This window comes from Momordica charantia, assembly GCF_013281855.1.
Source record: "Momordica charantia cultivar OHB3-1 chromosome 8 unlocalized genomic scaffold, Mcharantia_2.0 BLBB01000008.1, whole genome shotgun sequence".
In the NCBI taxonomy this organism is placed as follows: Eukaryota; Viridiplantae; Streptophyta; class Magnoliopsida; order Cucurbitales; family Cucurbitaceae; genus Momordica; species Momordica charantia.
Genome location: NW_028275166.1, coordinates 6,715,384 through 6,729,735, shown reverse-complemented (window position 1 = coordinate 6,729,735; position 14,352 = coordinate 6,715,384). Strand labels below are relative to the sequence as shown.

General features: G+C 34.9%; 2 protein-coding genes across 9 annotated transcripts; both read left to right on the top strand.

Moving 5' to 3' along the window:
* The first annotated feature begins 605 nt into the window (after positions 1-605).
* Positions 606-11,195, top strand: TERT (telomerase reverse transcriptase). Of its 8 annotated transcripts, XM_022296884.2 has the most exons (13): positions 606-1,068; positions 1,454-1,531; positions 2,109-2,174; positions 2,274-2,442; positions 2,884-3,335; positions 3,989-4,103; positions 4,575-4,719; positions 5,330-5,468; positions 5,767-6,984; positions 7,987-8,555; positions 8,939-9,211; positions 9,713-9,996; positions 11,057-11,195. In XM_022296884.2, exons 1-12 carry the CDS (start codon positions 772-774, stop codon positions 9,984-9,986), a joined length of 3,795 nt encoding a protein of 1,264 aa, XP_022152576.1. In that variant the 5' UTR covers positions 606-771; the 3' UTR covers positions 9,987-9,996; positions 11,057-11,195. The 8 variants fall into 8 exon arrangements, with proteins under 8 accessions (XP_022152576.1, XP_022152577.1, XP_022152575.1 ...); XM_022296885.2 differs by lacking the exon at positions 11,057-11,195 and having other exon boundaries at positions 2,274-2,433; positions 9,713-10,088; XM_022296883.2 differs by lacking the exon at positions 11,057-11,195 and having other exon boundaries at positions 9,713-10,088.
* LOC111020274 (ATP synthase subunit O, mitochondrial) lies at positions 11,115-14,066 on the top strand. Its single transcript, XM_022296890.2, has 6 exons — positions 11,115-11,325; positions 11,914-11,961; positions 12,132-12,375; positions 12,856-12,968; positions 13,482-13,568; positions 13,664-14,066. The coding sequence occupies exons 1-6, from the start codon at positions 11,242-11,244 to the stop codon at positions 13,790-13,792; spliced, it is 705 nt and encodes a 234-aa protein (XP_022152582.1). The 5' UTR covers positions 11,115-11,241; the 3' UTR covers positions 13,793-14,066.
* Positions 14,067-14,352: the final 286 nt, after the last annotated feature.

Sequence of the window (14,352 nt, the reverse complement as noted above, 5' to 3'; positions counted from 1 at the left end):
TCCTAAACACAACCATGCATAAAAGAAAATAAAACTTTGTTTTGATTTCTTATTTGAGTCAAATAATTTAACTAAAATACAAGAAAATGCAAGATATTGACTAAAGGATAAAACCATGCCGAAGGATAAAGAAGGCCAAGTTTTGGTGAGAAAATAATTTTGAGAGAAAAAGTAAAAACTCCCTATAAAGTTGTAAAATATAAAGCATTACAAAACTTTTAAAATTTCTTATTAATTATAATTATAAATAAATTATAAAATTTTAAATTAATTTATAGAATCACAGAGACACAACTATACACATTCTAATGCAGTTATAATATTTGATGTGATTAAATAATAAAAATAAAGTATAAATTAAGAGAAAAAAAAAGAAAAATCGAAGGAAGTAATGTGGGATAAAGAGGAGGGAATAGAATGAGAGAGAATTTTATATTAAAAGGACAAAATTGTAGCCAAATAATTGAGAAAATGTTTAAATTAAAAGACAAAATACGGACAAAAAGTTTTATCCCCATTTTTATACGGAGTATAGACGAATCACCGAATTGAAAATTATCTAAGCTCAGGGACCATAATAAAATATTTGTATTTTTACGTTTGCCACATGATACGCGGCATACTCCAAATCCCAATAAATCCTTCTTCTTCAAAAATCGTGCAGTAATGGCGCCTTCACATTCTCAGCAGTAAATTCTGCTGCTGCTCCTCCATTGCTGCAAAAACCTCTTTCTTCGACTCTTCAACTTCCCCTCCATTTTCCGGAGCTCAATGAGGAAGAAGCGCCGAGTTCCGGAGGTTCTATGGCGGCTCTTCCGGCATCGTGCACGTACGCTTGCCGAAACCATTGTGTCATTACTTCCCTCTGCTTCGTCCTCACCGGCCGAGTGCCGCTGCGACGGGCGGCGATGTCTGCGCTGCTGCGGTGGCGACGCCGAGGGCTTTCTTCTCAGACCGGATGATCCCCATGATTATCGGGTGCTTCTGACTCAGTGTTACATTGTCGTCTCTGAGAAGGCCCCTCCGCACTCTGATTTCTCGGCTGGATCGCACTGGTCGCAGCATGAGGTTTGGATTGCTCGATATGTTTCCTTATTTTAGAGAATTTACAAGCACGGCGAGGAAGAATCCATGCGAGTTTTAAATAGTGCATAAATTCTACAAGCTACTGGAAATGGAAAAGAGAAGTGGTTGTTACGCAATTTTCATTATGTGAAGTTTCGTTCGAAATTTATCTTCCTCGATAATTGCCATTGCAACTTTCAACCAAGGAAGTGCTGCATTAACGGATTAGAATCATGGTTGATAACTCCGTTTGTAAATACGCAGGGCTGTCATGGATATGCGAGAGCGGGAGTCGCTTCTGTTTAGTTTGGATTATATTGCTCCGGTATTTTGCATAAATGCGGGCCAAATTTGTGTATGTGTGATTAAAGCTGTTTCTGTTTTACAGATTGTGGTGAGGACTATCGAACTCATAATCTGTACACAGCCGGCCGATAGCAATGTAATTTGCAGTGGTTTTGATAAGGTTAGAATTCACGATTTCGTCTCTCTAAAAAAATCCCAATTGCTTGCTATGGTGTTAGATTTTTCAGTGTTTTACGCATATATATATTGTGTTCGGGTCTTAAGTAAAGATGATAAGACTGGGAGTTATGGCATGTCAGTAGGCATTATCCTTTGCGTTATTCTCTCTCACATGCAATGGATACCTATCTTCCCTTTCGTTGAATGAAGTCTGATGTCACTTTTGCCACAGATATACGTTTGCCACATTCATTGGACTATTGGAGCTTACAAGAAGGCATCTAATTGGTGTTAATGACAAAATAATTTTAGTATATTATTAAAGTGATTATGAGTTAGATGGGGAAGCTTTTAAAACATTTTTTGCAGGGATGTTTCAAGGCTACAATTATTGATCTATTTTTAGATTTAAGATGGAATCGAGGCATTATTTATTTCTTAGGACTAAGAACTAGACATGGCTTCAGTTATACTATTAGTTTTGATAAATTTATTATCTGGAAGAGGGCAACGAGTATATTAATATTTGGTCTTTGCCCTTTTTATCTCAGTCAAAATTAACCAATCATGTTTAACAGTGTATCAAGTCAAGTCCAATTGTTGATATTCTAAGTTGTCCAGCTTGGGATCTTCTCTTAAGCAGGGTATGCTGTCATTATGGATTTTTCATCAACTTTCTTAAACCTATGAAATTGATATTTTTTGTTATTTGCTGATATTTAGGTGTGAATTGAAATTGGCAGGTGAGGGATGATTTGATGTTCTACCTGCTAATGCACACTTCAATATTCTTACCTTTATCACAGAAGAGTCACCATCAGGTGGCAGGGCTTCCCATCAATAATTTGTGCATTAATTCATCAAAATATTCAGCTGGTTCCCCAAACCAACATAATTTATTTGGTAAACATGGTAACTAGGACTTGTGGTTATTCCATTTTAGAGTTTTTAAATGGATGTCATTGCATCCAATTCTGTTTAGTTCTTCAATTAACATTAGACATTGATACCACTGCTATCTTTCTTTGTCAAACTCATTTAATGTGTCTGTACTGATAGCTTGTTAGTACAAAGTACAAACAGAAACAGATGCTAAAGAGGATCACTCAAATTATTCTCAATTATAAACATGACCAATTTGATTATAATAAATCTAAGATGGAATCATTGTCACATCACTCATGTCAATGTACTCACCATTTCAAGTGTTATTTATTTTCTTTCTTGACCTTGTTCATTTCTCATCCTGGACATGCGAGTGTTTTGCTTCCTTTACAGGTAATCTGTAACCTATAACTTAGAAGATTACAAGAATGCTGTAATAATGGCGATCAAGTTTCAAATTTATTTCAGGACTGCAGAAGAAGAGGAGGAAAGGAGCTGATATTGCTAATCCAATCATGGATGGTGGTCAACCTAGTGGTTCCTTCAGTAGTTCCTGTCCCCCCTTTCATACTGGATATTTTTCTGGGTGCAAAAGGAGTTATATGCAATCATCATGCTGGCATCAAGAGGATAAACACTACCAACTTGGTTCATCAAACACAATTAGTCAATCAATCAGCGCTCCTACTCCTACTCTTGAAAGGAATTCAAATGGGAAATTAGAAAAGTCAATTAAGTTTGTTACAGAACTTGGAAAGCGTTCAAGGCCATTTAGATGGCAACGGGAAAGAAAGCGTAGGCTGTTAGACCCTGGCAATAGTTGTAATTTAATCCCTTGCACGTCAATTTGTTCTGGTAAGAATACCTTACATGGGAAGTCTCCAAGTCAGTTGAGTGCCCAGTCATGCCATTCCCACAAGGTACAATTGAATTTTATGAGAGTACATCATTGGTCAAAGTATTGATTTATTTGAGAATTGTTGGATGTTATCTTAAAAAGGTTTTAATTTAATTTAATTTATTTTCATGAGATATGTGTCCTCCAAAGTTAAATGTTTAATATTCTCCTTTTAAATATTTTGATAAAATAAACCTCACATAAATTACGCAACATATGCAAGGGAAAAACTATTTAATATTTTTTTGGCAAGTATATGATGCATAACTTGCATATTTTTTTAAATGACAACGATAAAGTTTATTTTGTTGAGTGCTGCTGAATAAGTGGTCTGTTTAACAAACTAGGTGATTTAAAGTTGGTCCATTCTGATTGAAAGCATGACGTGCAATCCAGAATTCAATCCTGAGTATGAAATAATGTGCATCCAATTTAAAGAATAGGCAATATGGAAACAATTGTGAACTAGTGTTAGCAAATTCATTGTATGCCCATAGCAGATCGAGTGATATATGCTCCGTGAACTCTAATTCTAAATGTTAAGTTTTTGGCTAGAACTCTACATGCATTTGCATGTCTGCTTCATCTTTTTATATTGAATTTGTTTGTACACATTTTCTGAGTCTTGTTCAACTTTTCACCATTTTCTTTGTTTTAATTTATATATTATGCCAGTGCATTGGTTCTTTATTGTTGCAACCTCGAAAGAATATTGCAGAAGAGGTTTATATTAACAGGAAATCCATGTTTTACAACCTGGACTGTTCTCCATCAATTCTTCGGAGAGGAAGTATCCTATTATTTAGGTTATCTTACGTTGATTCTTGTCTATGTGTATTAGCTGGTTCTTCATTTGTAACATTTGTTCATTTAGGTGGTTCTTGTGTCTCTGCTTTACACATATTTGTTTTTTGAGCCTTTTGAAATAAACATATTTGTTTTTTGTCTCCAGAATCTAAAATTAACACATTGCAAAAATTTTGAGGATGCAAATCATTTCCCAATTCATGTGACCTACGCCTATTGAAATGATTGTCCTTTATTGTTTAAACAGTAGCCAGGTTAACCTTTGTTTGATTTATGATTCAGTGGTGGCCAATCCTGCAATCAAATTCTTGCATAGTGCTCTTATTCTGTTCTATTAACGGTCCCAATTTTTTTGAGTATATTATTACTGAAAACATTTATGATGTCCCTTAATTACTTTCACAGTAACTGTCTAGGCCTTGGAATTATGTGTTCCTCTTTTACAAATAATCAGATGTACTTCGTTCCTTGAAGCCAAACCATGCTGGTTCAGAGAGTCTTGCTAGACATATCTTTGGCTCGTATGATGCAATTGGAAATACTCCTTCCGCATTATTCTTCTGCAACAGTGGCACCTGTCCATTTGGATTGAACTGCCTGTAAGTGGAGTTGATTCCTTCTTTGGTATTGCTAGAGGTAACCGAACTACCAATTTAAATCTGAGTCTATTGCAAGACTTATCAGTCATATCTTTTTTCTGGGATTGAAGGTTATTTTAATGAAAGAGGTTGAAGAACTCATATTTCCAGGATATTGACATGTTATTGAGAAGAATTCTGGAGATGGATGCGTTAAAAACATTGATATCTGTTGCATGGTTATCAGAGTCCGGCCTTTTTTTATTGAAATTTCCCCAAATAACGAGTTTGACTTTTGAGAATGGATATGCAGAAAAAGATTGATATCTGTGCTTGACTATCAGGGTCTAGGGCTTTCAGAATGAAACTTTTCCTTTTTTCTTTTTTTGAACAAGAAACAACTTTTCATTGATATATGAAAAGGAGAAAAAGTTCAAGAATATAAACTCCTAAAGGAGCAAGAGAAAAAAGAAAAGACAAAAATATAGAATAGGCTCAATAGGGAGCATTAAGAATAATAAAAGCCACATGAAACTCTCCCATATAATCTCTCAGTTTCACTTTTGTTTATTTTCTGATTTCATACTTTTGGTTCTAGATATGCTTTTCTAAAAAGAGATTTTGGTTCCAGATATCATTCACTTATCAAATTGCTCAAGGTTCTTATACGTAGAAGCCGTAATTGTCAATATGTTAGATTGATGGATAAACACTGTGGTGTCGCATCATTAGACCAAATACCTGTTGGAAATTCAAGCTCCATGTTTGAGGTTAGTACCCTTTGAGGGAAGAATTTGAAGTGTATATTGATGTTGACAAATCTATTGATTTGATAAGACTCAAGATTTACCAGTCATCCGTATAAATTATTATTATTACTAGGATCATCATCATTTGCCATGCACAGTATGTTAACACTGCCAATTTGCTGGAGTGTATGTTTTATGATAATCAATGCTACCTTTTCCCTTTTTAAAGTTAGGTTGAACCTAGGTGTGTCATTGTATCAGCTGAAGGTATTCGGTGAACTAAATTCTTTCTTCTTATAAAGATATCTAAATCTTTCAGTGTCATGGAAGTGAGTTGGATATAGAAGTTGGTGAAGATGCCTGTGGTTTTGATATCAAACAAATCAAGAATTCTCTAGAACCAATTGATCCTCAATTTGCAGCAAAGTTCTATTGCCCTAAAAGTCAGGTGGTCTCGTTCATATGGGCTGTTTGTCGGAGTATAGTTCCTGCAGATTTGCTGGGTACCTGTTCTAATTGGAGGATATTGAGGAGAAATATTTCCAAGTTTATCAAATTACGAAGATTTGAAAATTTTTCCTTGAAGCAAGCTATGCATAAATTGAAAACCTCAAGGTTTCCATTTCTATCAAATAAACTTTCTTTATGTTGCCAGAATGATGAGGTGTCTAACTCTATGGGGACGAAGGTCATGCACGAGGGATACAGTATGCAAAAGGAAGCAGTATGCATAATGAAACACAATCTAATGGAAAGGTGGATTTATTGGTTCTTTTCACATTTGGTTGTACCATTGATACAAGCTCACTTCTACGTTACTGAAACTGAGTTCGGGAAACAAGATGTTTATTTTTTTCGGAAGTCAATTTGGGAGAAGTTTACAAAGAGCACCATCACTAATAACTTTAATGATAAAGGTTATCGTAACTTGAATGACTCAGCTGTCAGAAATATTCTGGCAAGTAGATCATTTGGTTTCTCAAAACTTAGGCTGTGCCCTAAAGAAAATGGAGTAAGGATTCTGGCAAATCTCAAGGCATATTCAAGAATGCCAACAGAAGAGTTCTATTGCAAAGATGGTCAATCTCGTGGAGTGCGTGTAAGGAAAAAGCTTCACAAGTTTGATTACTACAAGCCTGTGAATTATGTTCTCCGGGATACACACGCTGTTCTGAAAGGTATTAAATTAAAAGAATCAGAGCTATTGGGATCATCGGTATTTGATTACGGTGATGTCTATCGAAAGTTACGGACATTTTTACTTGGTCTGAAGAAGGCTAAGGCTTCCATGCCCGACTTATTCCTTGTTGTTTCTGATGTATCAAATGCATTTGATTCTGTTGATCAAGATAAGCTGCTTGATGTGATGAAAAACGTTATTGTGAAAGATGAGTATCATCTTAAACAATCCTATCAGATGCTATGCACAACAAAGACTTCGTGGGTTCATGAGAATGTAATGTTGACTGATCCAAATATCAGCCCAAGATGTGCTTCTCCACAATTTCATTCCTTGCACTGTGTCAATGTTAATCAGGTGCTTTCTACAACTTACTCTTTGTTCTCAATGCGAAGTTTATAGCTTAATTTTTATACAGTTTATAGCTGATGCATTGAAATTGAAATTGTAATTGTACTCGTCCTAGGACATTCTATATGGCAAAGACTAACTGTGGTAAAGAGCCCATCAATGCATTTGTCCCATAAAGAAATTGTGATGCTACCATTTTTTCCCCCATTAACTTTTTAAAGTAATTTTAATCGCTGTAGTCTTGCCAAGGATTACTATTGTGGGCTTTTACAATTATTTTTAACAAAATACGAACTTTTTATTGATATGAAAATGAACAAAAATGTTCAAAGAAATAAACTCTCATGGGTGTGAAAATGAAATGGAAGAAAATACAACTAATGAAGTAAGAAAGCATCCCAGGAGTTAAAATTGGTAATAGAAGACTAACCTTTCACTGCAAAAATAATCATAATAGCTGTAGTGTGCTTCTCCCTACTTTTTATTACTGTTGTTGCTATTATTTGAGAAATCCTAAATCTAACTTGCATTAGGGCATCCATGTACACAAAAAAAGTGGTTAATGTTTGCTCATAGGATAGAACTTAAGAGGTTATGGTAGTTTAAACTTTAAATTGTTGGGTGGTGAAAGAATGAGCCAATTCAAACTATTTCACTGTGCAGAAAAAAAAGGATCCTAGGTATATAATATGCAAAATTTACATATTGGCTTATATTTGAAACTATAGAATCATCATGATTTTTTGGAGATATGACGCATTAATTGAATTATTAATTTGTTGTATCAGCATTCTTATGCTAGAGACTTAACCCTTGATGATACAGGCATTGATATATTTAGCATTTAAGGTGGCACGTTATCTCTCCATTCATATGAACATAAAAACATTATATGTTAGGATAAATGAACAGAATATTGGAACTTGTTCTCAATAGATGTATATTTTTTTATCAAGCTTCTTGAATTCTTATTGTGTATTTTTTTTAATTGTTAGCTGAATCTTGTAGGAATTGAGCAGATCCGTACAAAAGAAAAAGCTCTTTTCTACCTTATATGAGCATGTGAAGCGGAATGTTATGCAATTTGATAAGAAGTTTTACTTACAAGGATCAGGGATTCCTCAAGGAAGTGTTTTGTCATCTTTGCTTTGCTCATTATACTTTGGAGATCTGGAGAGGAAGGTGATTTTTCCATTTCTTGGAAGAGTTATTGAATCTAGGACTAATGATTTATCTGTGAGACAAGATTGTCTCGACATTTCTGTTTCCCGGAGTAGCAACGAGGGTAAAATTATATCCAATCCTGGTTATATGCTGCTTAGATTTATTGATGATTTCCTTTTCATATCAACCTCCAAGCAGCTGGCTACACACTTCCTATCCAGACTTCAGAGAGGATTCCGGGAATATAACTGCTACATGAATGAAAGAAAGTTCGGCCTGAACTTTGATGTAGGAAATACATCAGGACTTGTCTCCAAAAGAGTTTATGTTTGCAAAGATGGCATTTCATTTCTTCGATGGAGCGGTTTGCTCATCAACTGTCACTCTCTTGAAATTCGGGCAGACTACACAAAGTTAGTTGTCAATTCTGACCTACTGTCATTTTCACTTGCATTGATGTTTGAATGATCCACAAAAAGTTAGCTTATCTCATAATCATGCAGTAATTTTTTTTGTTCTGTTGAGCAACAGTTGCCAATAAATTATCTAGTCATTTGTCATAAATTTTTTTGGGGTGGGGGGCATAGGTGCTCTTTACTAAAATGATATTTCATAAACAAATGTGGAGTATTTCTTTTTCTTTTCGTTTGATAAAGACCAGATTGCTTTCTAATTGTTTCTGTCGACGCTCGACTTTATTTAAAGCATGTTCTTATCATCTCCCCAGTTTCTGGAGTTTCCAACTTTTTTCCTGTATAGCTTGGGTTATTTTTTTTATTATTTTTTTTAATGGCAGGTTTTTGAATAAGCACTTAAATTCAAGCCTGACTGTTTGCTGGCAAGGGAAACCTGGTCATCATCTAAAGGCAAAGCTGTGTGACTTTTTAAGGCCTAAATGCCATCCGATCTTCTTTGATTTGAATATCAATACTCCTGCTGTTGTCAGATTAAACATTTTTCAATCTTTTCTGTTATGTGCAATGAAGTTCCATTGCTACATTTGCCATTTATCATACATGTGCAAACTTCGAGGAGATTTTCTCTTAAACATAATTCTCAGATCTCTAAGGTCAGTATTGCTCTGTTAACGCCACTTCTCTTAGTTCCTTAAATCTAAGTCATCTTGCGTTGGTTTTTGGGATCTTCTGGCGCGTAATATGTATTGTTGTTCTATCATGGATAAAGTTCTTCATTTTCCTCTCTTTCGTGATAAGGGCAGAGTTATTTTGCAGGTATGTATTGATATTTTTTGAGGTCTATAGCTTGAGAGGAATGGTAGAACTTTTAGAGGGGTGGAGAGGCTTTCGGAAGAGGGGTGGAAAATTGTTAGCTTTAACACATCTTATGGGGTGTCGGTTTCAATATTGTTTTGTAATTACCAATTATGTTTTATTCTTTTGGATTTGACTCCGTTTATGCATGTTTAGGGTTTGGGCTCCTTTTGGAGGGCAAGTTTTTTTTTATATGTCTTATATTTTATTTCATGTTTCAGATTGGTTTCTTATATAAGAAAAATTGTTGCGTGTTGAACATATTTGTGTGGAAACCATTTGTGCTTTTGCATGGTTAGGTACATGGATGTGCTCATAAAGAATAGGATGTCTTCTATTCAACTCGAATCGCTTCCACGTCCACGTCTACACCTCGAGAACGGAGAGGTCGAATGGCTAGGACTAAATGCTTATATTCAAGTACTGACAAGGAAACAGGCACGACATTCTCGGTTACTGTCATTATTGAAGTCCAAGTTATTTGCACACCGGTTGGTGGGGCGTGTCTCTTCAGATCTGATATATGCAGTTGATAGCTCACATTCATCCTTACTGTGGCAAATAAAATACTAGTTTCTTAATGGTAAGTATTTTGTAGTTTTGAAACTTTACCTTATTTACATTTGTTTATACATTTTGACAAATATGAAGTGGAAAATGATTATACTATTGAAATCTCCTTGTTTCATCAAATTTTCTATGGAGGTTGAAAGAAATGCACTAATGAAAATTTTCTGTTAGCTGAATATCTTTTATTTTGGTCAGAGGTTGATTTTTGATCCCATTAAGGTTGCCAGTTATGTTTGTATCTTACTAGAAAACATGAAAATTTGGCTCCACCTTTTTCTTCTTGTGGGTGCAATGAAAAAATTGGGTATATTTTAATTGGTCAATATATTACCTTTTTTTTTTCTTTTAGTTTAACATGTGGGAGTGTATTCGAACGGTTGACTTTTTGATTAAGGTCGATAATATATGTATTAATTAGTTGAGTTATGCTTTCTTTTCTAGTATAAATATGAGGATTGAAGATTGAACTTTCACTTCCAGGGAAGGAGTAAGATGCCTTTCGAGTTAAACCCATATTGGCAGTTAGCTATGCTTAAGTTCAGATTAAGACATTAATTATTTTCGTAAAAGTTGGAGCTTGAATCTTCCATCCCCGAAAGAGAAGTTTATGAATATAAAAAAAAAAAACCTTATAAAAATTAAAGACCGAAATTATTGCAATCAAATAGAAGGTACATAATCTCTTGAAAAGAGAAGGTATAATATGAACAAAATTCTTATTTGAAAGAATCATGGGCAATTAAATTAAATATTATATATAACACAATTTCAACACAAATCAATCTAAATATTAATATTGGTTTTTTCATTTAAATATTACTATTGTTTTTTTTTTTTTGGCATGGAAGAGTGGATATTCCAACATCATTCCATTTGTCTTTTAACATGATCACACGATAAAATAGGGTTATTGACTGATACAACATAGAGGATTCTTTTTAGTTGATAGGTCATAATGCAATAACCAATTTAATTATATTGGAATTTTTAGTGGTAGAACATAAAAGTTAGATATTTAATCGTTAATTAAAGAAAAGAAATTGAAAATAAAAAAGAGGCGATCTACGTGTCAGGATCTGGCGCCGGTTTCATGAAAAGCCCGCGTTGCCGCTGGTGATTTTAGCAATAGCAGAAGTCTTGCTGCCGAACGAAACAACAGCACTTCTCTTCTCTCTTCTCAACTCGAATCCAAACTTCTCTCGTCAATCTGCTCCGCCGTACACTGGGTTTGAGAAATTAGGGTTTCTTGGTTCGGAAAATGGCGTTGGCTAGGCGCATGAGATCCACCATCCCCGTCCTCAACAGGTTTTTGAGATCCGAGTCCATCTGCACTCCGATACCGGTACTCACTTATTACTGTTCTTATTCGGTTGGGGTTGTTTTCGGTTTGGGACGTTCCTTTGTTGTCTTGCCTCTTCCATGTCGGATTCGAGGCGAAATGTCGAGCTCTTGTACTCTTTATTTGTCGATTTAGGCTTTGCTGAGTTTATAATATATTTGGTTGATCGGAAAAAGGGGGGAATTTGTAGTTTTAGAAATTATGATCCGGACGACATAATGTTGATCATCCGAACTTGTGTACTGTATGTGCTGAATTCGTTGATTCGAACCGCGTAGGGAATAGGTTTTTCGGTTACTTCTAGTGATAGGTTAGAAAAGACGTGGAGCTTGTGATAAATAGGTTGAATTAGGGAATGACGTTTTTGGGTGGTTGTGCATTCTTAGTAAATAGGAAATGCCAATTTCTTTATTTTTTTGATATCAAATCGAGGACTAAACAAGTTTTACTAGGTATTGGAAGCTTCTATTTCGAATTTCCCCTTGAAATTGGTTGATGCTGGCGAGAACGAAGCTGGTTTCTTGAATTTTCACTTTTTTTGTTTTAGTATGGTTATATCACTTCAGTAATGTGCTTCCTGACTGGCTGCAGCTCTCAAGGACTTATTCCGCTACATCAGGGAAAGTAGAAAAAGTCAAGGTAGGTGAACCATAGCCTTAGTTATTGAGTCATATTATCATTTTGCTTAAAGATTTTCAGAATTACTATTAAATGTTCTCTTTGGAAGTCTGGGTGTATTCGGAATATATGTCTCTTCCTGGAATTCATCGAAGTTATTTTTACAAGTGTGTTTATTTGCTATATTTCAGGTGCCTCTTGCTTTGTTTGGAGGGTCTGGAAACTATGCTTCTGCTCTATATCTAGCTGCAGTAAAAGCTAATTCTTTAGAGAAGGTGGAAGCTGAGCTTGTTAACCTTGTTGAGGCTATTAAGAAAAGCCCTACATTTTCTCAGTTCACAATGGACCTGTCAGTTCCAGCAGAAACTAGAGTTAAGGCTATCAATGAAATTTCTGCTGAAGCTAAATTTTCAGACGTTGTAAAGAACTTCTTGGGTAGGACTGATTACTCTTCTGTAATTGTGTGGATGAAAACTAAATTTAGCTTTTTGGTCTTTGATATTTCAATGCCTCTCTGTCACCATTGGGCCCATATTATGCAGCACAATCTGTTTGTTAATGTGTATTTCTTTTTCTATGTCAATTGTCAAATCTTGATGGTATCATTTCATATGTATTTTAATTTTTTTTTTGCTAAAACTAAAAGTTCAATTCTTTTACATTCCTTGATTGTCCTGTATTAGATTTTTGAGAGGTTTGAGGATTTTTGCCTTTCATGATTGAAGAAGTGAGTTTTATACTATATAATTTTTGGAATATTTGAGATGGTTAATGAGGTTCCTGACTCACGCACTTACATTTTGTTTGAATGGCTGAATTATTCGTGCTGTGCAATTGTTGATACTGGCTATATGCACTAATTCAAGGAATCTTATGTGAATTCTCACCTGGAATTATTTTGATTATTTATTGTAGTTGTTCTGGCTGAGAACGGGAGGCTGAGATATGTAGATAGCATAGCAAAGAGGTTTTTGGAGTTGACTATGGCTCATAAGGGAGAAGTTAAAGCAGTTGTTACAACTGTTATTGTAAGTTTCTTTTACTGTCCTTTTTGTTTTTGTTTTTAATTCAGGTAAAGTTAGATTATTAAGTACAAAGTTCAATGTGCAATGTGATTGAATATGTTTAGCATTGACTAATGAAAAGTGATATTTGTGTCTAAGGGATGAAGCTAATATATTTCCGAAATGTCAAAAAACTAAACAATAAGGATTTCGTGAAATCTTCTAACTCATTTAAATCTGGCGACTGATTTGTGGATGATGTGGGATGCCTTTTCTATATGTGTATTAGGAGGCTTGTCGGACTATTTATATTTGCTTTTATTTCTATTTTTAGCCTATTGGTACTGGAAATTCGTTGATTACAGATGTAAATGTCGATTACAGAAGAAATTTGAAGTATATTTGTTGACATTTAAGGTTAAATGGTTTTTATAAGATCAGCACGCAGCTGTCAATTATTTGTAGTTTTTATCTCTTTTTTTATTGACATTATATTTAAAACTCGATGCTCATCACAACTGATTGGTATTTTACCAGCCCATTCCACCTCAAGAAGAGAAAGAATTGAAGGAGACATTGCAAGATATAATTGGACAAGGCAAGAATGTTAAGCTCGAGCAGAAGGTATTTTAGTTGGAAAATTTTTAGGTTTTAAATTTTACGAATTAAGCTGCATGCCTTTTGAGAAATTCTAACAGTGCACTTCTTGTATTTACCAGATTGATCCCAGCATACTTGGTGGTCTAGTTGTCGAATTTGGAGAGAAGGTATTTGACATGTCTATTAAAACCAGGGCACGTCAAATGGAGAGGTTCTTGCGCCAACCTGTTACCCTTGATGGCCTCTGAAAAGGTGTTTAACTTCTGGGGCACGATGTCACCATCTGCAGCTATTCGACATGTTGTCATCCATGTTTCTGGACAAAGATATTTCTTGTTTTATTTTCCACCGATTATTTTTGTTGCCTTTTTACCTCAACTTGATATGATGGTATACTACCGTCTAGATGGAAATAAGAGTTACGGCTTTTTATGTGGATTATAATCTTGTAAGAGTTACTTGGTTTGACAGTATCATATTTCTGGGTACTTTCAAATTGATCTAAGTTTTACTTCCGAATAACGACAGGTCTATCATTATTGAAAAATAATGGCTTCATATCTTACTGCCCAGTTGTTCTATGAGGTTGCACTCACCCTATTGATGTGGTTGCTTCCTTACCTTCTGGAACCAGTAGAAGCTACAAATTCAACATATTCTGCAGTCCGAAATTGCATTTGGATTCTTCTTTAAATTGGATGCAACAATTGAATGCACAACACTATCTCAATGAAAAATGATAAAATATCTTTATTAGTTTATTCCACGAGAATTATTTTCATGCAGTTTAGTGTGTGTGAACCTTGAT

Coding starts and splice junctions, on each gene's coding strand:
- TERT (XM_022296884.2), top strand. CDS start 772: ATGAGGAAGAAGCGCCGAGTTCCGGAGGTTCTATGGCGGCTCTTCCGG. Junction 4,104..4,574: donor ATCAATTCTTCGGAGAGGAA/GTATCCTATTAT, acceptor ACAAATAATCAG/ATGTACTTCGTTCCTTGAAG. Junction 8,556..8,938: donor ATTCGGGCAGACTACACAAA/GTTAGTTGTCAA, acceptor TTTTAATGGCAG/GTTTTTGAATAAGCACTTAA.
- LOC111020274 (XM_022296890.2), top strand. CDS start 11,242: ATGGCGTTGGCTAGGCGCATGAGATCCACCATCCCCGTCCTCAACAGG. Junction 11,326..11,913: donor CCATCTGCACTCCGATACCG/GTACTCACTTAT, acceptor GACTGGCTGCAG/CTCTCAAGGACTTATTCCGC. Junction 11,962..12,131: donor GGAAAGTAGAAAAAGTCAAG/GTAGGTGAACCA, acceptor GCTATATTTCAG/GTGCCTCTTGCTTTGTTTGG.